Here is a 23,700-nt window from a genome sequence, read left to right on the forward strand (position 1 = left end):
TCATATAGTTGGGAGCAATTATAAATGGAATGTTCTACTGCTCCAGTCCAACTTCTGTGACAATTAAACAAAACTGTTAGCTCAGACAATCTTCAGAATGCTGCTGTAAAGGAAAAAGGAATAATCTTCAATGTCCCTGGTGTATAAGACAAAAAGGAAAAAAAAAAAAAAATTCTCTTGTAGCAAGGAAGGCTCACGTATTAGGAAAATATTTCTAGTAGAAAGGATTATGAAGTACTGGAATAAACTGCCTGCAGAGATTGTCATGTCTCCAACACCTGTGATTTTTAAGATGACTAAAACCAGCCTAGATCAATGTTCACCAAGGCTAACCACACTATACCTTGAAAATCTTCACCTCCCTACCAATTCTATTAGTCTATGATTCTTAGTAAGGATTTACACCAGTCTTCTTAACAGAGTTGTACCTCCTATACAATTAGCATTGTACGCTTTTTAAAACAAAATAGCCCAAACTTACCTATTCTAAATGGAGGATCACTAAAATTTGATACACATGCTTATAACAAAGAAATTAGTGAACATGTTTATGTATTGTGATCATCACATTTTAAAACACATCTATGTATTATCCCCATTTTTAAAAGGACAAGTTGTATTACATAAAGTATGAGTTACCTAATCCTAAGCATAAAGGAAACCGAAGAAAGAACAGAAGAGAACACAGATCTTTTATTTTCAGACCCAAATGCAAATTATCCTTTTATTCATGGGTACACTACCATATTCCTGGCAAATAGGACGGATTAAAGTACAGAAATGTCAAAGGACTTTGTTCAGGTCTGGAACAGGCAGAAACTCAGAATTTACTAGTTTTAACATAGAATAACATTGCTGAAGAAAAATAAAGCCAAATCTAAGTTTCTAATCTCTCTTCATGTTGTTCTGTTAAAATGAAAACTTGTTCCTCCCCCAAAGGAACTACATAAATATTGCTTTGGTAAAAGATTTTTCCTGAGATGTTCCTGAAGTATATGTAAAATGCACATCTTACCCAAAATACAGCTTCATTAAGTTTCTGCTGTAAAAGTCCCATGCTTTGGCACATAATTCTTCAGTCATCTAAACAAATCATTTATGACATTAGTACACAAAACACTGCTGTGTTATGAATATTTTCAAATCAGAAAACAGTATGAAATCTTGTATTTTCCATGTTGATTGGCACAAATTAAAGTATCTATTTTAAAGAGATGAACGTTCAAGTAGAATTTTCTGTGTATAGTTAGAAGTACTTTGCTACCAAATTACACTTTTGTTTTTACACACAGGAGTTAAAGGAAAAGCTAAATTAGCATACAAAACAGAACGAATATGTGTGCTTGAGGGAAAGCTCAATAACTGAAATTTAGTCTTTCATACCTCATATCTACCGTTTTATTGATCAGCTGTATCCAGCAATTTAGTATATTAAACAAATACTTTAGGTACTCTTTGCAAAAATCTTTTCATGACCCATTGCTATGTAAACCATTTAGCACATGATTCTAACTCATAGGTATTTTAATAAACCTGTTTGAACTACAAAACCAAAATTATGTAAGACTACAGGCTAAGAATATCCCTCTAAAATAAAATATGGTCCTTTGAATGTGCAAATAGAAACTGGGCCTCAGAAAATACTGGTTTTCATCTCATTTATTGTTCTTACTCCTAAGAAAATCCACGAGAGGATTTGACTGCAACATGTTTGTACATTTATACATATACTGTATAAATCAACCATTCCTCTTTTACAGTGATTAATATAAATTAGAGTGGTTGGTAAAAGAAGAAACAGCTGAAATGAAATTGCAGTAAACTGACAGTACAGATGTACTAAGAGAAGACAAAATTGAGTACAGTTATACACAGGTAACTAAGAGAAAAATCTGGTCACACTGCATGCCAACTTACTGACTAAATTACTTAGACTACTTTCTTGCATGGTCATACAGCGATTTTCTCCTCTGAATGTTTTAAAATAACAGTTTTTCTTCTCTACAGGTGACTTTTTTTGATCAGTAAAACCAAAGTGTTTACCTCTGTATTGCTTTATGTACAATAATACTGCATTTAACTGCAATTATTAATTGTTATTGTTGATAGCACTTTCCAAGTGTATTTTAAGGAATCAAGTGTAATTTAAGGAATCAGTCTAAGTAAAACTAAATAATGCATAAAAAAAACCCGCGACTGAAACTAGATTAATGTTTATGTGGAACTCTTCTTAAAATTATGACCAAATATGAAACAGGAACTACTTGTTCTCTACTATATGCTTAGATGACATTAGGTTTTGGATGCAAATCAGTATCAATAGAAAGAAACACACAGTATCATATTCCTCGCGTTAGCTATAGTAGAGTAATATGAGAAAACTTAAAAACAGAATATGAGTATTCAGTATTAGAAGATTTGTTCACAGCATAGATTTAATGCAAATGTTCAAAGATTTTTACCAATTGTTCACCATCTAGTCCGAAAACAGTGTTCAGGTAAGTTTCTGAAATCCTCTTTAATTTGGGGTGTAAAGACAGATCAATACACATATACCTTTAAAAGAGAAGCAAATTGTATTAACCATATTAGTATCCCCAAAAGAAAATGCATCTTTTCTCTGTACCTAATAGATTATAGTTATATGTTATGGTATCATAATGTATTATTAAAAGATTAAGACTTATATCACTTTCATTACAAATACCTATAGCAGCCATTTTTTTAATGTGTTTACAAAATAATGAAAACATTATGATTTATTGCTACTCTTAGAGCTATGTTGAAATATGGTGTACATCAGACCTTAATACATTCCATGTAATATCTGTCTTGGACATTTCCTATCAGATTATATACTATTTTGTTTCTCATCCTAATATTGACTGAGCAGCCATTTCAAATTTTCAGTAGTTGGAGCAATGTCTCCTGCTGCTGCAGATAGGCCATGCCATGTCTAGGTAGGTAAACTGTTTTGTTTTCATTTTAAAAAAAGAAAACACACTACCACGAGGCAAATAAATAAAAAAAGACTATGCTGCATTATACTTCCACAAAAAATATGTTTCCCAGAGGGACAAAATTAAAAGAGAAATCAAGTCAGTTTTCAACTTCTAGGAAAGACACCATAAATAGTGTAAACAATAAAACCTCATCATTATGGTTCAGACTGTTGGTGCACCTTGTGATATGAGGAATTGCGTAACCCCATGGAGAACCCCGGGGAAAGGACACAATAAGGGCACAAATCTGCCATCACACACTGTAATGATTTTACCTGCTACCACAATGTACCTAAGTCAGTCTGTGAGTACATGCAGAGTGTTTGGGGGTCCAGGCAACTCCTGAGATCTCTGCTTGAGTGGGCCCAAAGATTAAGGATTAATTATTCACCTCCTACTGAAAACTTCAACCAGAAGTGACAACTGCACATAATATAGAAGTGAGGTAAGTACCTCCCTGGCTAGCCCTTTGAAATCACAGCTTCTTCACATTGCAACAGATGCCTATTTTCCTAGCATTAACCATGGCTTTGTCCATTATATTGCCTTCTGTCTTTTTTCCAATTCTTATTCTCTAGGTTTTTCTAGCTCCCATCTAAATAGATCAGCAGCATCTTTTGGAGTCAGTTTTAATCCAGTGGTGAACACTGCAATTTTCTGACAACGATGAGGCATTTTACAGAACTCAGTATCTCAACAGAACAGTCCCTCACCAAAAACTTGTATCAGTGACAGCACACCTACTTAACCTGAACTCTAAAAAATTATATTGTATAGACTTTACATGTTAAACAGAATTTAATTCATATTGAATTAAGACTTTCCACCTCCTTCATGTACAAAGCTCTTTCACTCCCCAGCAGATTTTTTGCCTCCAGGCATCTTTTTTCTTATCTTCTTATTTGCTTACAGCACAATCTCTGTAGAAGTTCTTCTCAATATTTAAAGCTTTCTTGCAGCTTAATCCTGATGATACCCTAAAACCTCATGCTTGATTATTGCACAGCTGTGACACCTACAAATGAAACTGCATTCTTGGATGAAGTCCAGCAAGTAAAAAAAGAGAGTGCTCCATCTTCTTAGTGATTCATGTCAATGCAAATACCATTATGGCTCGTTGCTCTTCCCTCTACACCAGCTGAAGTTTTTTTCCTGATATTCAAAATCTTCAATGGACCAGAATTTATAAACCTCAAAGATGGCATATTTACAAAACACAACTTTTCTTGAAACACACCTGAACCATGGAATTACTTAATTATATGTGTAAGTTAAAGCAGGAGGGGAAGTAACTTACACAGAAGCTGCACGAACAGTAATGAATATGCTTCAAAAAAAGGTAACATATGATCTTACAATACTCAAAACTAATGCAAAACTTTGTGTCTTGTTTTCTGCACAGTAAGCTAAGAACACACACACATTTTCGCTCTTTTGTCAGGTACAGACTAACAATAAATTAATTGGGGCGGGAGGTGGGGTGTCTACCAGTGGGCAAAAAGTATTAACAAGTCTGAGAAAAAGCACTTGCTGTGAAACATATTTTTAAAAATTCAGATGGCATTTTTAGCCTATAAGAGTTGCACATATTTTAGAGACCAAAGCCTGCTCCCATTTAATTCAATAACAGTATTTTCTAAGATTCCAGTGCAAACAGAAATAAATCCTTAGTCTTTTTTTACTCATGCTGTGATGACTTCACTTAAAAGGATGAAAGAACACACAAGAGAAAAAAATGAGAAATACTACAGTTAATAATTCAGTGCTTGAAGGCCACATCCCTGGTTCATATAGGTACATATACTGTGGACAGTAATGAAGTTATAACAACTAACACAACCTCAGTCTTGATTACCACAAAAGTAAAGGTTTAATATATTAACTAAACAAAGAGGAGCATTAAATAGAGGTTATATTCATCAGATATTCTATAGAAAGAAAAAAACCCCACAGATATGAAAGTAAAAATATTTTCTATGTTTTTAGAAGATATCATCATCTTACTGTATTTGCAATATCATATGCCATTAACATTTGCAGAAAAAGCAGTATTAACATTTAACTTGCAGTCTACACAGTAGATGCTGTGCCATTAGCATATTTTAAAAGTCCAAGTTCAATATTATAAACCACATAGCACACACACAATCATTTAGTATGTACCATAAGACAGCATCTAATCCCTTTTCCATTATTTCTCTGAGCTTTTCTTCTAAAAATTTAAGTGGATCTTCTGGACGCATAACAATTACACCACAAAGCAGCACCTGTAAAAAGAAACTGCAAATTAATGCCTTTGTGTTAACAGCAAAGTAGCATCTAGACACGAAACTGTTAAAATAAGCACAAGATTACCAGCATCTTTTAAAATACTGTAAAAGAAGCATTTCTTTTTGTCACTTACCTCCCCTTTCATTCAATTTTTAAAGGTGATATTGCATGTAACAGCATAGTTCAATTGCTAGACTTCAAAGCACTGGGTTTAGGGTAGTAATAAAATATGTGGTATTTCTTTAACAATTTCTACTAAGAATTTCATTGCTTTTAATGTGCATTAAAGAAAGAATATATAGAAGATTGGATAATTTTATTTACTTAATGAAAACTAGAATTTAAAACAAGATTAATCCTTTGTACTAAAGAGTATGTTGAATGGGAAGCATGGCCACAAATTGTAACCAGTATTGAAAACAAAATGCAGCTTAAAAAAAAAGATTTGCTTTTCAGGATTGTGTTATCACACTACTTTGCATTATCTTTTAGTAATGCACAATAACCAGTGAACCATTTTTCTCATTTGTCCTTTAGCTGTCTTCAGCTAAAGGACATGGATTGTTTATTTTTGGATTGTGAGCTCACATACAGCAAGAACATCCGAAGTATATTGATTTTTAAAAGTATACGGGAAAATTGCAGTTATTTAAGTGAATATTTAATGAAAACTATAAACTAGAAGCTCTTGTGCCTGGTAAAAATTTCAAAACATGACTGTGTATCTTTAACTAGACGTTAACCTACGTTAAGACAAAAGATGCTGTCCTAGTACACACTCTCTTGTTTCTATTTCCCTCTGTCTGTTATAAAGAAACTAGCTTTTATTGGTTATCACAAAAACAACATCTGAATTTTTTAGATTTTCTTTCAGCCCTGACACTTAGAGAACTGTTTTTCTTTGCCTCTGCCCACTTTTCACTACCACCACTCTCCATGGTGCAGTTCAATGGTACACAACTAAATTTTGCCATTCAGAGTCTGCTCTGGCCTCTCTAAGCTCATCACCAAAATTCTGACTGTGCAATCTCACCATCCACTTATGTTTAATTTTCCCAAACCATGGCCTTTCACCTATGCACTCAGTGCATAGAAATACTTTCTTCATTTTCCAACATCCATGTTGACTGTGACTTGTTATTGCTGTAATACAACTGGTCTATATAAATATAAAACTAAATTTTAAAACCAGGAAATATCTGAAGCAACTGCTGCATGTTTGCTCGATCAAGACAAAGCAATAATCTAATGGTTTACTCACTGTACAAACTCAGATGATGCAATACTACTTTCCTTTCAAGACATGGTCTCTTGCTATTATTAAATTAATGTGGAGCATGTGCTTGAATCCTTTTCAAGGAAGCATGGTGGGAGGACAAGGGAAAAGAGGGAGGCTCTGAATCAAAACCATGCTATGGATATAGAGCAAAAGCCATGCACAACATAGAGGCGAGGAAAAGCACCCTGTCAAGCTGGCCCTCACTCTGTAGAGACAGATAGCAGGGCAGGCAGGTAGAAGGAGCAGCCTGGGAACTTTTGCGTGCTAGAGAGGCTTTCCACACGCTAATCAGAATACAATGTAGAAACAGAATCAGACAGTAATGTAAATTCCAAAGGATCTCTGACGGCTGTTGAATAGAAGTTGTGGATATCCCATCATTGGAAGTGTTCAAAGGCAGGCTGGATGGGCCTTTGAGCAACTTGATCTAGTGAAAGATGTCCCTGCCCATTGCAGGGGGGTTAGACTTGACCATCTTTGAAGGTTCCTTCCAACCCAAACCATTCTATGATTCTAAGTTAAGACCAATATGAAAAGGCAAAGAAAAATACTTCTTTATGCACAGACACGATGAAAGGCAACTGTCTTCAGTTTAGACACCTTGAATATTTATAACACTAATCAACACATTGATTCCAACCTTAGCATCTCTTCAATCTTCTTAACAAAAATGTAACTCGCAAGGTATATCTTGACGGTTAACTATATTAACAAAATATTACAACTCTATCACTTTTCACTGTCATTAATGACAAATAATATAATTTTAAATAATATACAGGCAGTTAAGTGGCTTTCATAACAAATTTTCACAGGGACAGATTTCCCAAAGCCAATCCCAACATTGGTCGGCTACTCCCTCTGCTGGATTAAGCCAGTACATGTCTGCCATATGAATGCCATTTTTTATTATTTCAAGTTTTGTTACTTTTTTTTTTAAAACTTTTTCAAACACACATAAACAACTATTTTCCTTTCGATGTTCTGAAAGGTCTCCAACTCAGGAAATCCAAACTATGCAACCATGTATTGGAGTGCAAGGCCTCTGTTCAGCATTTGAGAATTCCTTTCTAACACTTAAATAAGGAAGGAATCGTAACACTTGGTCTTGCAATTCTCATTCAGGTACTCTTCAGTGATGCTTGGGCCAGGCATAAAACTGAAAACAATTAAGCCAAATCTGTACAAGTCTGGCTATTTCTATCAGACTTCTACAAGACTCTCAACAATCTGAAAGAGACCACCTACAATTTTTCTCACCCTATAAATTTTATTTATTCATAACATTAAACAACTAAAAGTATACTCATACATCAAATGATCATTAGTCACACATCATCACAACCCCCAGCTAACCAACTACCAAACAAGTATTAAAAAAAAAAAATAAAATCAACAAAGCTGCTGCATTGCAACTAAGTTATCAGGCTAGAATTAAATATTTAAGTCAGTTTTTATATGAACTGCTTCTATTAATCAATCTGAAAAAGCTCATCTGTTGTTTAAAAGTTCACAAAGGGAAAGTCCTAAAATTGTGCAGCATTCAATTTAAAGCTCAGTAATGAAAGAACCATTTTTAGCCTCCCTTCCTTTGTACATTTAGCAACTGTTAAAAATACATTCATACCTAGCTACATATATACTTATTCCTTATTCATGTGTGAAAGCAAGCTATTGAGAATCAGCACAGTCATCATCTGAATAAAATATTTGATACTGATATCCAACAAGTTTTACAAACTCTTCAGCTATAACATTTTTTTGTCATTGAAATGAGCTCAGTACACAGACCAATAGTTTCGTTGATGTTAAAAGATATTTTCTAAACAGTAACTTCCATTTATTTCCAACACCAAATAGAGAGCATGACTGGGTGGCATGGATGATGACTATCAGCTGTGCCTTAGAAAATATTCCCTAAGAGGACAAAGAAACATCCATGTCTTGTCTATAAAGTTTTCCAAAGCAAAAAGTTTCAATATCTCAGGTAACCTAAACACAACATAGTCATTTTTACCAAAAATTCTTCAGTGGCATAGTTTCATCATTTTCTCTTACTCTTACAAATCAAAACAGCGTCTACCCAACAGTAATTTATTAGAGATGTAACAAGCTTTAAACTTAATGATTCTCCCAAACCCCGTAAGCTATCCAGAATCAGTAGGTGGCTAGATGTAGTTTTGTTAACAGCTCCTGCTGTTTTTTTGCAAACCCTCATAATGTGCGGTGCTTTTCCAGAAGCACCTACTAAAATCAAGAGACTGTATCTTTTCCTGTTGAATATAAAAAAATGAACTAAATAGGTTCCACAAAGACTCTCTTTTCTGTGAAGCCTGGATAAAAGACCTTGATGATGGTTGGTTTTGATGTGTTGTGACTACTGCCTTTCCCTGCTCATCAATCTCAGTGTCTTTGTGTTTTTCATGCCTATTTGTGTTTCTTATGTCCATTTGCTGACTCACCATCAGGTTATAAGGCACCTGAGTAGGGAACATCTTTTGATAAATGTATAGCACCTAGTACAACATAGTATCCTGAGTCATTACCTAGGTTTCTAAGCATTACGATGATGATGACTATTGCACGAAGTAGTATGTGAGATCAATATAAAAAAAACTTTACGAAGAAAAATATGAATTTTGTTATTTTGCTACAGAGGTGTGTTATTTCCCAGCCTCATACTTCCAGTCCTGCAGGTGTGCTGTTCACTGTATATTCAAGTTACATTACCATTTATACATTTCAGCTATTCCATTAACACCTTGCTTAAATGTCAATGCAGTGTTATAAATACTTATTATTATTACATATCTACCCGCAATAAGAGAGTACACCCTTAAACCAGATGTGTTTTGCAAAGACAGTAAAAGCCTGCTATCCCCAGGAGGAGTTCTAGCAAGGTGTGCAGCACCCCAAAGCAGCAAATTAACTGCGATAACGAAACTGATGCAAAACTCTGACAAAATGGTTGTCAACTTTGTCTCTGGACAACCCAGAAAGTCTGGTCTGTTGCGGCTATTCCCCTGAGGGGAAGAGGAGAAAAAGAGGAGGTTGTGCGAAACACATAAAGAGGCCAGGACTGGCCATGAGCTTCAGCGTTCCATTAACCCAGAGTAGAAAGCCTGGCTTCTCTCAAAGGCTTCTCTCTTCCAGCCATAACCCCATTCCTCATCCTACCACTTTAGCCATTTACCCTTCACGGCAAAATTCATTTGGGTCATACAGCAGAAAAATCGTAAGCCAGCTCTCTATCCATATTTAACTTTGTAAGAATACAGCTACTAACGACAGTGAAAGTCGTCATAGGCATAGTGTTTGCAGGATTACAGTTTGACTGACTTTTTATGGATACTGTTTAGAAGTAAATCTGGATGAGAACTGAAAGAGAGAAATCAGATAGGAATGAAACACTCAGACGCAGCAGGGAATCCCAAATTATTTGGACATGATTATTTGGACTCCAACTGTGTTTGGACGATGTCCAAACCACAACCTAATTGTAAAAAGACTTAAACAAATGGCCATGTTAGAATTCTATATCCTTAATTTTGAGAATATCTGTATAAATGTTCATAGGTCTCAGTTTAGCTTTGATGTTGCTTAATACAGGGACCAGTATTATCTCATTTATCTTCACACCAAGCATACTGTAACTTCATAAAGAAATTAAAATGTAATAAAATGAATTAAGAAATATGGCTAGATATCAGCAAGCACCAACCTCTAAGAAAGAAGAAAAAAAATTATTAAAAATCTTACACTGGCTAATTTTTAACTGGTTCTTTCTTTTAAGAAATTCCTTTTAATCTTAATTCTTTCATTTTTAGTTTATTAACTTAATGCCACTGTTGGTATAAAGGTATTTATAACTTTTGCTTAGAAATGTAAACATGAGCTATTTTTGAAGTGATGAACCAAGAAATACACCTCACACAAATATATCTTATCTGTCTTTCTGTGCTTTAAAAAACAAAGAAAGATCAAGAGACAGACTCTCAGAAGAGGTACTCAGTCTGCATGGCAGTGCTGCTCTATAATTATTCTAATTGGCTCAAGATTTCTTTATTAATGTTTCCATGGAAATCCTGACTGTAATAGCTGCTTGCAAATGGGGTCTATTTTTGGTAGCTTAAAAGTATCAGGATGTCTCTTAAACTTGTATTTGTGCATTGTGCCTTTCTTTGTTTTAAGGAAACTGAAGAACAGCTGCCGCAGATTTTGAAACAGGCAGAGATGAATGTGACAAACAGGGAGGAAACTAAAAAAAATAGAGAATCAGGTAAGAATCCTGAAGGCAAACCCACCAACTCTGCTTCCCCCACAGTCCTTCACGTTATGACAAACAATTTTACTCTCCAACATTTCATGAGGTTTATTTACTCCTGGGCCAATAAATATCTAATCCACCAATATCTGAAACATGGTCCACCGCCATCCTTACCTTTGACAGGCCATTAAAAACTACAGGTTGTACCCGTAGTGCTCAAAAAGGAGGCACCCCTCCAGCTGACACGTAGAGGTACTTCTGTAAAAACTAAAGAACTTAAGCAAATCTAGGGAAGGTGCTGGTGCAGTTCACTGCGCTTGCCTTCATTTCAGTCATCGGTTGAGTTTAAACATGGATTAAGAAGCAGAATTACCTTGTTCCATCTCGTTCCTATGTTTACATTTTTCACAAATCGCTTGAAGCAAGCTATTAACAGAGCGAAACCACGGCCCACACCAGCAGAGAGCAGCGTTAGGGGTGTGAAATACCCTGGCCAACGCTGAGGGAGCCGGCACCTGGGCACTGCTGAGGGGCAAGGGGCCGCCTCCCTCCCACGGATGCTACCGGGCGAGACTGTGGTCCCACGGCTCCAGTGGGGACCAGGCTGCCGACCACCTAGGACGACCGGCCGGGTGGTGGAGGGCCAGGGGCGGCCGAGAAGGCTGCCTCCCACACACCGCGGGGCGACGTGCTCCCCGCAGCGCCTGCCATGGCGCGGGCCCCCCCCACCACCCTTCCCGCCCGCCAGCGGCGGCGCCTGCGCGGAAAGGGGGGGCGCGGGCCGGCGCAGGCGGCTGAGGTGGCCGCGGGTCCCGGGGGGTAGGGAGGGGGCCGTTTCCCGCCGCCCCCTCCCCCTCGGCGGCTTCTGCCGCCGTTACCTCGTAGACGTGGAGGAGGTTGTGGCGGCTGAAGTAAGCGCGGAGCTCGGGGCTCGCGGTCCCGAGGGACGCCATGGCGGCGCTGGGCGCAGCGGCGGCGGTCGCGTAGCAACGGGCCCGCGGCCTGGAGCTGCCCGGGGCCGAGGTGCCCTGCCGTCCCCTTGCCGCGCTCCGCCGGCGCCCTGCGCGGCACCTGCAGCCGGCTGGGACGGGCACCCCGTCCCTGCCCCGCGGACAGCCACGCACCCCTGTCCGCCCCAGCCTGCCCCCCGCTCCCCCATCGCGTGGGGCGAGGGGCGGTGGAAAGGCTTTCGTGCACCCGGAGGCAGAGAGAGGGGCGTCTGCCCATTACTGCTCCGAGCGGTCCCGGAGAGCCCTCCCAGCCCCGCACTGCCAGGGTTTCCTTGCCAGTGCTTCGGCTCTCCACCCCGGCCCGGTTTTCAGCCGAGCCAAGCGCTACCGGCGTTCCCTGCTGCTGCTGCCAGCGTGCACCACGGAGGCCCAGCACGTTTGCAGGCCTTAGGTGTCCGAAAGGGCAGCGGCTGAGAAACCGTGGCCCTGCGTTCCTAGGTAAAGCCAACAAGCGCGGTGAGGGTTTGGCCGGCAGGTATACGCGCCCCCGAGGCAAACGTTTTCAGCATCTGTATTTTTAATACATTGCCGTGTTCTGTTAAAACTTTAAATAGTTGTGGTTTGGTTGGGGTTTTTTTTTAGGGAGGTTGCGTGTGGCCTAATTAATGTCTTTACAAACAGCTTGGTAGCTATACAAAAGGCGCACCTTTATTTCCCTCCCAGGTACCCGGCTGAAGCCTGTTCCGGTGCGCGGTGCTCAGACGGGCTCGGGGGCGCGGGCTGCTTTGGGTTGTTTTTTTTTCCTCTAAAACACGAGCTGCGCCCCGTCGTCGCTACGCGGGTTTGCGCTTCGCTGCGCCCCAGCGAGGCCGGGGGCGCCCTCGGCACCCCCGGCAGAGCCGCGGCAGGGCAGAGCCGCGGCCCGGGGCCCGGCTGCGGGAGGGAAGGGAAGGGGGCCGGCGCTGAGCCGAGCCGCGCCGGATGGGGGCGGCGGCTTCCGCGGGCGGCGCGGGCAAGGGGCGCTGGAGCCGCCGGGGGAAATGGGCGAGCCGCGGGGGGCGGCGGCGAGAGCGGCGGCCGTCCTGCTCGGGGCGGGCGCCTGCTACTGCCTGTGGCGGCTGGCGGCGGGCGGCCGGCGGGGACAGCCCTCAGGTGAGGGGCGGGGCGGGAGGGCCGGCGCGCCGCTGCCCGCCTGCGGGCCGAGCGGGCCCCGGCCGGGCCTCCGCTGTGCCGGTGGGCGCGGAGCAGGTCCGCGCGGCTGTGGCGGGGCCCGGGGGCGGCTTACCGGCCCCCGCCGGGCCGCTGCCCGCGCCCCTGGAGCGCGGCTCCGGGCTGCTGCCCGCCTGCGGCCTCGGAGGCGGACCTGCTCCCCGTGAGAGGGGGTACCGCGGTCCTGCCTGTCGGCCCTCTGACAGCCATGCGACGCGCTCAGAGGACTCTAGAGCACGTTTTATTTTTACAAAAGCGTAATTTTTTCTTCTTTTTTTTTTTTTTTTTTACATCCCTTAAAGCGTACGTCCAATCAGCCTATTTACTTACTGGGCTGATTTGCTGTTCTGTTATTAAAGTTATTTGTGTCCCCCCTGTAATTCAAAGCTAAACAAAGTCTTTAGACGAGGATGAGGATAAAAAAGGATTTTGTTTTTCAAGCTAGGTCTTGGATCATCATAATTAACTTTGACCTCGCCGAAGAATACCGTGGTGTTTGCCTGGTGAGATAGTGGAAGCAAATATGTGGAATTATAAAGGACTGGTTAGCTTCTCAGAAGTCATCTCGAGTCATCGCTGACTAGTCCAGTAGTCATAGATCGGGTCTTCAGGCTATTCAGCTAGCTAAATAGTTCTGCCTCCAACCTGGCTGAAAATGGTCTTTGATGGCATTTGTGTCACCCTTTTATGAAAGCCAGGTACTCCATAACATCATCCTGACACAGAAACAGCCTTCCTCGGTTGTTTGAGTGATGCCGTGGTCGGCAGTGTTCTTAACATTGGGGCTGTTACTTTGTCAAAGGACCTCTGGGTTCTAGCAAAACGTCGTTATCATAATTTCTGGAAGTAGCAGTCTGCAGGTCAGAAGTTTTGTTTTCCTACAGTGTCCAGACAGATTTCCACATTTCAGGGAACACGAGGAAAAAAGTTAAGATGTTTGGTGAGTGTTCCTAATAATTTTGAAAGGGACGTTTGCTGTTGGTTAACCAGAGGATAATACACCTCAAGCTGTTACTATGTATTCCTTTTATTTTCTACTTTGAAAAGAGGCAGGCAGAGGACTCCAGGGAAAAGGCTGGAAATCTCGCTGTCATAAAACAGTCTTTTTGCCATGATATGACGATTGGGTACAATCAAACTTAAAACAACGCACCCTACAACTGAGAGCTAAACCTCAGCTTTGTAAAAAACGTTAACTGGAAATTAAGTGAAATGTCTCAAACTCGGTATCAAGTATTTGATTTTTAAACAGTGACAGACAACAGTCCGCCAGCATCAACCCATACAGTGGATGAGGATGCTCTACAGAAACTTATTCATTTGCTCCAGGCCACAGATGATCCATTAATTCAAGAGCAAGCTTTAATCACTCTCAGCAACAGTGCTGCCTTCTCTGTAAATCAAGTAAGTATTGTTCTGTAAAAAACAACAGTGTTTCAATACCAGTTGTAATGGAAGACGAGAGGTGCTGTTTTGCTCAAGAGTGACACAGGACTGAGAGCTAGGATAGCTTGTGTTCTAAAACCTATTTTATGTCTCTGTTTTAATTTCTGCTAGCCCAAATAATATAATTTACCAGCTTCACAGAATTTGCCTAAGCTTAATGTTTGTACAACTTAGAAGTCTGTACAGAGTTCTTTTAAAAATGCTGTAAATGTATCTTTTGTTGCTTACAGTTATGTAATGTTAATGAAAGGGTTGAATTGGAGAAGGGTTAAATTCTTTCAGGATAAGGTCTGAAATTTACTGAGATAATTTAAACTATTTTTTTATCTTTACAAAGTTGTATGATACTTACATCTTAGCAATAGCAACTTTCCAACTCTCCAGGTCTCTTCGAATCAATTGGAAATACGATGCAGAAAAGCTTTGAGCTGGATGCAGATTTTCATGCCTTTGTAAAGGTTTAACCTCCAGGGTCCCACCCTTTTTTTTTTCTTTTTCTTTTTTTGTCCTTTTTGCATGGTACTTATGACAGCTGTCTATTTTGGCTTCTCAAAACTGTTTTCTTAATAGAAATCTCTCAGAACAGAACGTAACTGAATCCCAAGGCCCGTTGGCCCATTTTTCATTTACTTGAAAACAGTACATGGCTTTTTTTCAGTGATGGTTAGAGTCTAAGTGAAAAAGATTTTTAAAGAATCAAATGTAACGGAAAAGAAAAATAAAGTTTTGGAAGTTCTACTCATAATAATATAAAGCTGTTATCTTGAAATTCTTTTCTGTTGAGTCAGGACTTTTAGGTACTGTGGCCTGGCTTAGCTATTCCATAAAGTCATTATGCAATAGTTACCTTTGATTCTTTATAATCTAAAATGCTTTAAGCATGCTCTGCAGGCCAGATCTTAAAACTAAAGGTGTTGTGCCATTGTCAAATAATGTCAAATAATACTTTGGCCCTAAGCAGGACTATCCTTAATTTCAATGGAAGCAATAAAGCAATATCTACTAACACTCTCTCTTCAAACAGAGTAGTCTGTTCTGGAAGTCTTCATTCACACATTCCATTTGTCTTAAAATGGAAACTTTGAGGAAAGCCTTCAGCATTTAATTTAAATTTTTAAAAATCTTATTAAATATCTGTTTTATATTTCAGGACATAATCCGAAATTTGGGTGGTCTTTCTGTTATTGGAGGGATGCTCTCGGATTGCGTTCCCAAAGTTAAAGAAAAAGCACTAAATGCACTTAATAATTTGAGTATGAATATTAAAAATCAGGAAGAGATACAGGTAAGTTTCTTAAAGGGAAAAATCAAAGTAATTGAGACACAGGAGACAGTATAGGGCTTTGAGCATATTTGTTAAATATAAGCCAGGATGCCAAAATGTTTTGATGTTAGCCATACGAGTCAGCAGATCTGGGTGATCTGTGCGTCCTAAGGCCAAAAGGATAACTTAAAAATGCATTGCATCACTGGCACTTACTTTTTTTAAGACAGTTGGGAAACTAGGCAGTTTGTGTTCAGCTTTCACCAAATGCTGTTAAACAGAGATTGTGCTGCTAAGTTTGTAGTAAAATTATGTGAGGCAAGATTAGTTCCAAACATGCCTAGAACATCAGCAGTGGTTGTTTCATAGGATGGATTGCAGACTGAACTTAGCATTACTCCTTAGGCAAGGGAGAAGAAAACAGTAATTGATCCCCTGCGTTTGTGTAAGACCAATTTTTCAAGGTGATACTTACATTTTAAAATAGTATGTAAAAATTATAACAAGTCCCGCTGGTAAATATAGTAGATGCTATGGATGTGAAAGGACCAACCATCAAAAAAGCATCCACTTTGACATTATCAGACTAATCAATAGATCAAGAAGTGTCCAAGCAGTGAGCTGATGCAGATTTGAAGATTTTTACTAGTCTTTTCATTAGCTTGAGAAAAAGGCAGTTTGACTGTATGTGGTAGTTTGCAGCATCTTTAGTGCTGCGCAACTTTTTTTAAAGTAGTGCTTGCCAACAGCAGATATTTATATAGGCATATAGGTAGAAAACAATTCCTTTGGTAAAGGCAAAGTAATTTTTTTCTTAGTTAAGACTCCAAGGTTTGCTGCATACTGTCATCCAGAAGAAAATTTGGTAAATAATAGTTAATGTCAGTTGTCATCGCTGTTCCTGAGGAGTACTCCAGTGAATGGGCCACACAGTTGGAAGAAAGGATTTTATTCCAAGACTTGCCCTTAGCTTATTCTTGATATTTAAGATGATGTTAGTTGCTGTAAGTGATTTTTTAAATAACTCCTTAAAGCAGCTGTGCCACTTCTGAGATGGAGTCAAAGGAATTTGGGTTTTCAGAGCAATTTATGCTTCAGGAAGGTTAGTGAGCATCTGCTTCTATCATGCCAATAGAATGTTTGAATATATTAAAAAAAAAAAAAGTACTTGTTTCCAAGAACCTTCATCAGGTTATGTATTCAGCCAGCAGTGTTCAAGAGGTATTTACACTACTGTAGCTAGACTACTGATCCTATGCGTGAATAGAAAATCTGCTTGTCAAAAAATGCCTTCTCTTTTTTTCTGCTTCCCTTTTTCCCCAGGTATATATTGTGCAAGTTTGTAGGAATGTTGAGTCAGCTCCCCTGAACTCTGATCTGCAGCTAGCTGGACTCAGATTGTTGACAAATATGTCTGTTACCAGTGACTACCATCATAAGATGATAAACTCAATTCCATGCTTGCTTCATTTGCTTTCAGAAGGAACTGAAAGGACACAGGTACCCAGTAGTGTATTGTTACAAACCATTTATGAAGCAGCTTTACTTGTCTCCTTTTTACTGTTTTTGTAAAATGGTTTTGATTTTCTAAGCACAGTCTAATATTCATTAATGATAGCAGATAGTGCATAAAACATGGATCTGTATTACTTTCTCAATGTAAATTCAGAAAGAGGGGAGAAAGGGAATCTTGATAATGGAACCATTGGGCTAGAGCTCTACTAAAGCAGTGCTGTCTGCGTTGCTATTGTCCTACGCCTTTGCTATAGCAACTCCAGAATTCTCTTCTGCTTGCTAAACATTGCTACTGCATCATAGAGCAAGGAGAATCTGCATGTGAAAGGCTTCACTGATGCACGAATCTCTCTAGGGAAACATGCCAAGCAGTGATAACTTAAGTTATGGACTTCTGTTCCCTTATGCTTATTGCATCTCTTGCAACCCTGGTGATTGCAATAGGAAATTATGCTTATTTGTGAATTATTGTGATATTGAAAGAAGAGAAAAGCTTCAATTGGGGACCAAATTCAGGATTTATTCAAGATGTCACAGTACCATCGATATCAATGTACTCAGTTGCTCTATCAGATCATACCAGTTTTCCAAAACACAAATTTCCATTAAACTTAGCAGACGTATTTTACTGACCTACTATAAGTAGCACTTGGCCTTTTCCTAGTGTTCAGTTAAAAGATTAGCGTCACAAGGTCCAGGAAAGTACAAAAGTGTATTTGTATATGCTTCTGATCACATTTTAAATACAGTGCTTAACCATCCTCTGTCTACTTTAAAAAAACTCCGTATTTTGCCTACTGTGAGTTGTTGATAGATCTTGCCTTACTTTGATGTTTAAGTTAAACTGAATTTGCTTCTAAAGTGTCATAGTTAGTACATACGTGCTAGTGACTCCATAAGGTCTGTTTTTTCCTATACCAACTGAAGTGTACAACTCTCAAGAGGTTAGTTCACCCATTTTACCTTTTCCTCTCCAAGTAAACACTGACATTATTGGTGCCCATTACTGCTGTACTTACTGTTTGCAATGAACTTGTATGTTCCTCACTTCAGATTCAAGTTTTGAAAGTACTTGTGAACTTATCTGCAAACCCACCCATGACAAGACATCTTCTCAGAGCAAAAGTAAGGTTCTTGCTGTTTCATTATATTTTTAGCATTTATACACATGTATATGTGTAGATATGTGCAGGCATTAGAAAAATTTCACCATATTAGAAATATATATGCAACTCCAGAGTAAAATTCTAGGCAGTACCTGGTTATTAGTAGTAGCTAGAAGTGTACATTCTTTCACAGGCTAGCTTTCTTCCAGAGTGTAGTATAATACAGATACTGTACTTGCAGAGGGAGAGTCACAGGGTCTATGCACTTGAAGACAGTTGGCCATACTTCTATGTACCATTCCAAATAATCAGCGACAACTTGCAGAAGCCTGTTCTCACCTTCCCTTTCCACCAAAGGGGTAGTACTGTGAACTTCTGTATGTAATGAAGGTACCCTGATTAAGTTTCAAAGACAACCCCAAAACCTCATTTACCAGACATGCAGTCAGTATATAGATTGAAGACCAGGTACAAACATCAAACACAACCAGTACTGTAAATATCCTTCTCAACAGCTGTTTCTATAAGCTAACATACTGTACCCAAGATGACCACATTCCACTGAAATCCCCACATCTTTCCTCAAATGCAGCCATAAAACTGTTGTCTCTAAGCTCTGTAAGTGAACTTTCCCACTTCCCTGTGCATTTACTTACATCTTCATGGAGAAGTTTATCTGACATTCGCTATTGCTGGCCTTGGCATACAAGTTTATTTCAGCTATATCCTTTTCTCACACCAAAACAGAGAGTCAGGGACTGCAACAATGCTGCATCCTCCTCCCCCTCCCCAAAGTAAGTTTCTTAAAAGATGCAGTGGCTTTTATTTTTGAGCTATCTGCCGTGAGCAAATCTAGAGTAGATACTACCAGCTTTTCATTATTAAAACAAGATTAAGGTAACTAAATATTCAGTTATCTGTTAAAAGTGTATCCTTTTCTCATTTATTAGATGTGCTAACATAAAAACATTCAGACGACTGCAGAGGGCAAAGCAACATTATTGAGAAGGAAAGCAGACCCTCTCTTCCAAACGGGAATTTTCCAGACAGCCACATTTTGGAGATTGAAAGTACAAAGCATTTATTAGCCTGTGATGCACAAGCCAGTCTTTTCTAAAGAGGAAATGTGCATGCAGTGCAAGTTTCTGGCATGCTTTCACAACATGTGGAGTTCTGGTATTTCATAGGGTTTCTGTTTTAGATGGTTTCAGTGGAGATTTTTTTTTTTTATTTAAAGTTAGATTTAGTTACATGTATTTTTACTGCTGGTGATTAAGTATGGATTATTTCTTTAATGTCCTAGGTGCCATCACTGCTGTTGCTTTTTGACAACTGTATAAACAGAGATATTCTGCTCAGAGCCCTGGTGTTTGCAGCAAACTTGAAAAAGAATACGAACAATGAAGATGGCACCATGATTCAGGACCAATACAGTGAACATTCAATTTTCTCCACGCTGTGCAGGGACTCTACCCCATTTGCTCAGAAGCTGGCATCTTTGTTGCATCACCCCGATACAGAAGTGAAAGAGCAAGTTGTGAGAATATTAACACAGTAGTGATTTTTTTTAAAAAAACAGTCCGACCTTATGAAAATATATAATCTTAGGAATGATATGCTACAAAACTCCCAACAAGCAAACAGTAAAACAACCATAAAAAATACTGAATACTACCATATTACTAGGCACAAATCAGTTACTACAAAAGAGAATGCAATGTCTTTAATATAGAGCATGACAGGTTTTTTTGTGGGTTTTTTTTTAACATGAGAAAGACAAAAGCAATAGCTTAATTAGTACTGAGAAAACAGCATACAGCTGGTACATGTACACAAAGGCCGAGGAATAGTTTAAAACTTGAAAACTTTCATACATACAGTGAACATTTTAAATGGATGACTAAAGTGAATCAAAATATTATTTTCAATGTCAGAGAATTTTTGTTGCCTTAAGTATTTACAGCTGTTGAATAAATACCTCTATAAAATGGCATGTTAAAGATTTAGCAATTAGAGATTAGATATTTACATTTTATTAATCTGATATCTACTAAATGGGTGCTGGCAAATCTTAGAAAATACTAAATAAAAACAACACCAAACTATCATTGGCTTCCTACAAAATTAATATTTTCAATGAAAACTGCATGTTAAAGTTACTCAGCCTATGTTTTTTCACCTTACCTGCATGGAACATATTCTAAAACTACATTCTCGTATGCTTAGTATATCCATTCCATTTAGCCAAACTGCAGTGTAGTTAACAACTACGCAAGGTTTCTGCACTGAAAAAAATGGAAAGGATTTTATCTTTCTTTAAAATTGCCACTTTAAGGAAAGAATACGTATTTTTCAAAGTATTTTATTATGAGTCAAATATCATCTGCAACTGCAATTCAACATTCTCATCTTTATAAAAAAAAGTCTACATTTTTACAAAAGCTTCCTGTTCTGCAGCAGCCCTTGAGCCTGCTTTCCTTTGAGAGCTTTACTCCTTTTTCTCTGCAACTGGAACATCATTGGAATAAATGCTTCTGTTGAGTTAGCCCCCATAAAGTTTTAGTCAGCAATCCAGAGTTAATTAAAAATGAAGTGGAATACATATAAACATCACTGTAAAAAAAAAAAAAAGAAGTTTCACTGATGAACATAAAACATACTAGAAAACACTTCATACTAAAATGAAACTACAAGAACTTCTTGAACACCACATCATAAAGGAAAAAAGGTGTCAGGCATAAAGGCTAGAAAACAAGTTTTCCACCTTGTACCATTTTTAAGAGCTGTATTACCTCAACTGTTACCATACGCTTCATCTTTCTAAGTTAATATACCCACTCTGCTCTTAGTAAAATATTACTCTCTTCTTTTTCTGTAATTTAGTAGATACTTATTTTCAGTAGGCAACTTTGCAAATAGCTAAAACTGCAAGAAAAACGTGACCTCAAAAATAAAACATCTCTATGCCCTGAGCAATACAGGGGTAAATCTGTATATATCTAATTTATCTACAGAGGTAGTTTTAACTCATCAGGAATACAATTAAGGCAGAAATAGAAGTTGGCACGACTCCCAGTCAGAACCCTGACAATTGCTGCATTGACAGTGAACTTCCCTTTCTCCTTCCCACCGCTCCAAAACCACTGTTTTGTAATAAGCAAGTTACATTACAATCACTTAATGTTTTCCCACTTTTCGTGATTTAATTTTTTTCTGCTTCTGTATTAAACAAATTAAAATAAAGGCTAGGTCAGACACTTAATTTACAGATCCCACCTTTCTCTTCTTCTGAAGAGAACTTAGACTCATCTGTTCTAAGTATTTCTGACATACATGTGTTTTCTGAGCTCAACAACAGAGATGTCTAGATATCCCTCTCCGTGTTCTCCAGCCTAAAAGTAAGTTTTTCAAATATTATCTTTTCAATAATTAAAATTGATCTCTTACCCTTTGCTTTGATAGCTGACAGAAACCAGTCACCCTTTTCTAAAAATACATGAAAACTTGTTACAGTGTTGTCTCAGTCTTCTTTTTCTGGTCTATTTTTAAATGCTTTCTTCATAGAACAATGCTGTTGAGATGTTTTGAAATCAGGCAAAACTCTCCAAAGTGTCTTCAGGCAGGTGTGTCTAATTTTTTTTATCCCCCACCACACACCCTAGATGGAATCTTATCAGCACCAAGCAAAGCATAACAGTCACTGTTCTACATACAAATGCTGTGAATTAATAGAGCCAAAACAAAGTGTATGCCATTACTGACATTTAGTGTCTGATCCTTGTAAGTCAGTACTTCTCTGCTATGTGGCTGCTTATCTAGGTATTATATATTTTAGTTTCATTCTTTCTTTCTGAAGTACAGAATTCTATAGCATAGTCTACTGCTGATTTTGAAAACTGGAAAAAACCAAACACCCAAAAAACAACTTCAGTTTTAATCATGTCCTTCAAAGTACTCAAAACATCCTGCAGCTCTGTGTCCTCCACAATATTATGAGCATGTCATATGCATTATATTATCCAAATTGTTATTGAAGCTATTGTGTAAATACAAGGCCCAATAGAGACTTCATCTGAAATACCCTCACAAAATCAACACTGAATGACTGACAGTAGTTTTAAACCAGTTTTGAACAAATTCTGGTGAATACATCTAGACCATACTAGAATTACCCTTTCAAATTAAGAAGTCTTGATATGACTCCCACCAAAGGAATATACACTACTTTCTTACGTGTAAGTGTAATTCTCTGTTCCAGAACCCTTCCTTGGCATGAAATTAGACTAATTGCTCTTTGCCTCCTTGTGCTGTTCTTAGTTGGTATTAAGATGTACAAGACTTCTAGAACTTCCTGATATAAATTTTTAAAAGATAACTGTCAACAATTAAATTATTACTTCAGTTTGCTCCTAGCATGAAATCTCATTAACAGGTTTTAATTACTTGCCAGAAGTTCATGTCTTTAAATTGCAGGGAAATAATGTGTCTTTTTTTTTAATTTATCTTCATGGAGTATGAACATAAAATATAATGCACAGCAAGAGCAAAAAAAACACATATCCCATAGACCAAAACAAATCATGAACAAAAAAATGATTTGCCAATGAATTATGAAGGAGAATAACAACCCTTTTTATTGGCAACAATAGGCTTTAATTCTGTAAATTAGCATGGCAATTTGATACAGATACATTTAGCGGAGTTTTACAATACTGAACAATGTTGTAATCGCTCATTCAACTTCAAAATTATAGGAAGCTATAAGAAAAAAATACCACAGCCCTTAAGACTGTTCATTTAAAACAAACAAACAAACAGTAGTTACTAATAGGCTAAGTCAATGCAAAGGCAAGCGCCATTAAGGGATTCTTCCATTTCATGTACTGCATTTGACAAGAAAGTTTTAGACACATTCAGGCCTAACTTAAAAACATTGACCAAACAATGGAAGTGTGCAGATACTCTGGCCAGCAGTAAGTTTTACACATCAATGATGCAATATTAAATTATCTCTCTCTTTAAAAGGCACATTTCTTTAGATCATTGTAAAATTCAGCTTTTGTGGTTCATTAATATAGGAAAATGTAGAAGCACTCAGTAAAACAGTTATTTTACTGTGCTTGTGCTTTAACAACCAGCTGTATTGGAAGACTCCACCCCACAAAACATACAGTGAAGCTATCAAGGTAGAGGGCATAACCTAAAGATTAATGACTAACAAGTGGGAGATGACATTCTAACAATGACTTGAATTAGTCAGCCATTAATTCTAAGAATATGTCCTGTGCTGAGGTTATTATTGCTGCTGCAGGTAAGATGAAGATTTTTTTTTTTTTTTTTAAAAAAACAGTAATATCAGTGGCATACACAAGAGTTGAAACTGCAAGTTAT

General features: G+C 38.4%; 2 protein-coding genes across 2 annotated transcripts in view; one reads left to right on the forward strand and one right to left on the reverse strand.

Moving 5' to 3' along the window:
• Nucleotides 1–11,830, reverse strand: part of FBXL13 (F-box and leucine rich repeat protein 13) — a 91,285-nt gene extending 79,455 nt beyond the window's left edge. Inside the window, exons 1-4 of the mRNA XM_049814141.1 lie at nt 11,698–11,830; nt 5,166–5,269; nt 2,463–2,556; nt 1,016–1,083 (exon numbers count right to left, since the gene is read on the reverse strand). Coding sequence (XP_049670098.1) covers nt 1,016–1,083; nt 2,463–2,556; nt 5,166–5,269; nt 11,698–11,772 — 341 coding nt within the window. The 5' untranslated portion in view covers nt 11,773–11,830. The remainder of the gene's footprint in view (nt 1–1,015; nt 1,084–2,462; nt 2,557–5,165; nt 5,270–11,697) is intronic.
• On the forward strand, nt 11,496–23,640 carry ARMC10 (armadillo repeat containing 10). Its single transcript, XM_049814152.1, has 6 exons — nt 11,496–11,730; nt 14,231–14,382; nt 15,575–15,709; nt 17,012–17,188; nt 18,257–18,328; nt 19,613–23,640. Coding segments are annotated over exons 1-6 (792 nt in total). The 5' UTR covers nt 11,496–11,729; the 3' UTR covers nt 19,868–23,640.
• Nucleotides 23,641–23,700: the final 60 nt, after the last annotated feature.

The sequence above is a fragment of the Accipiter gentilis genome, chromosome 11 (assembly GCF_929443795.1).
Source record: "Accipiter gentilis chromosome 11, bAccGen1.1, whole genome shotgun sequence".
Classification (NCBI taxonomy): Eukaryota; Metazoa; Chordata; class Aves; order Accipitriformes; family Accipitridae; genus Astur; species Astur gentilis.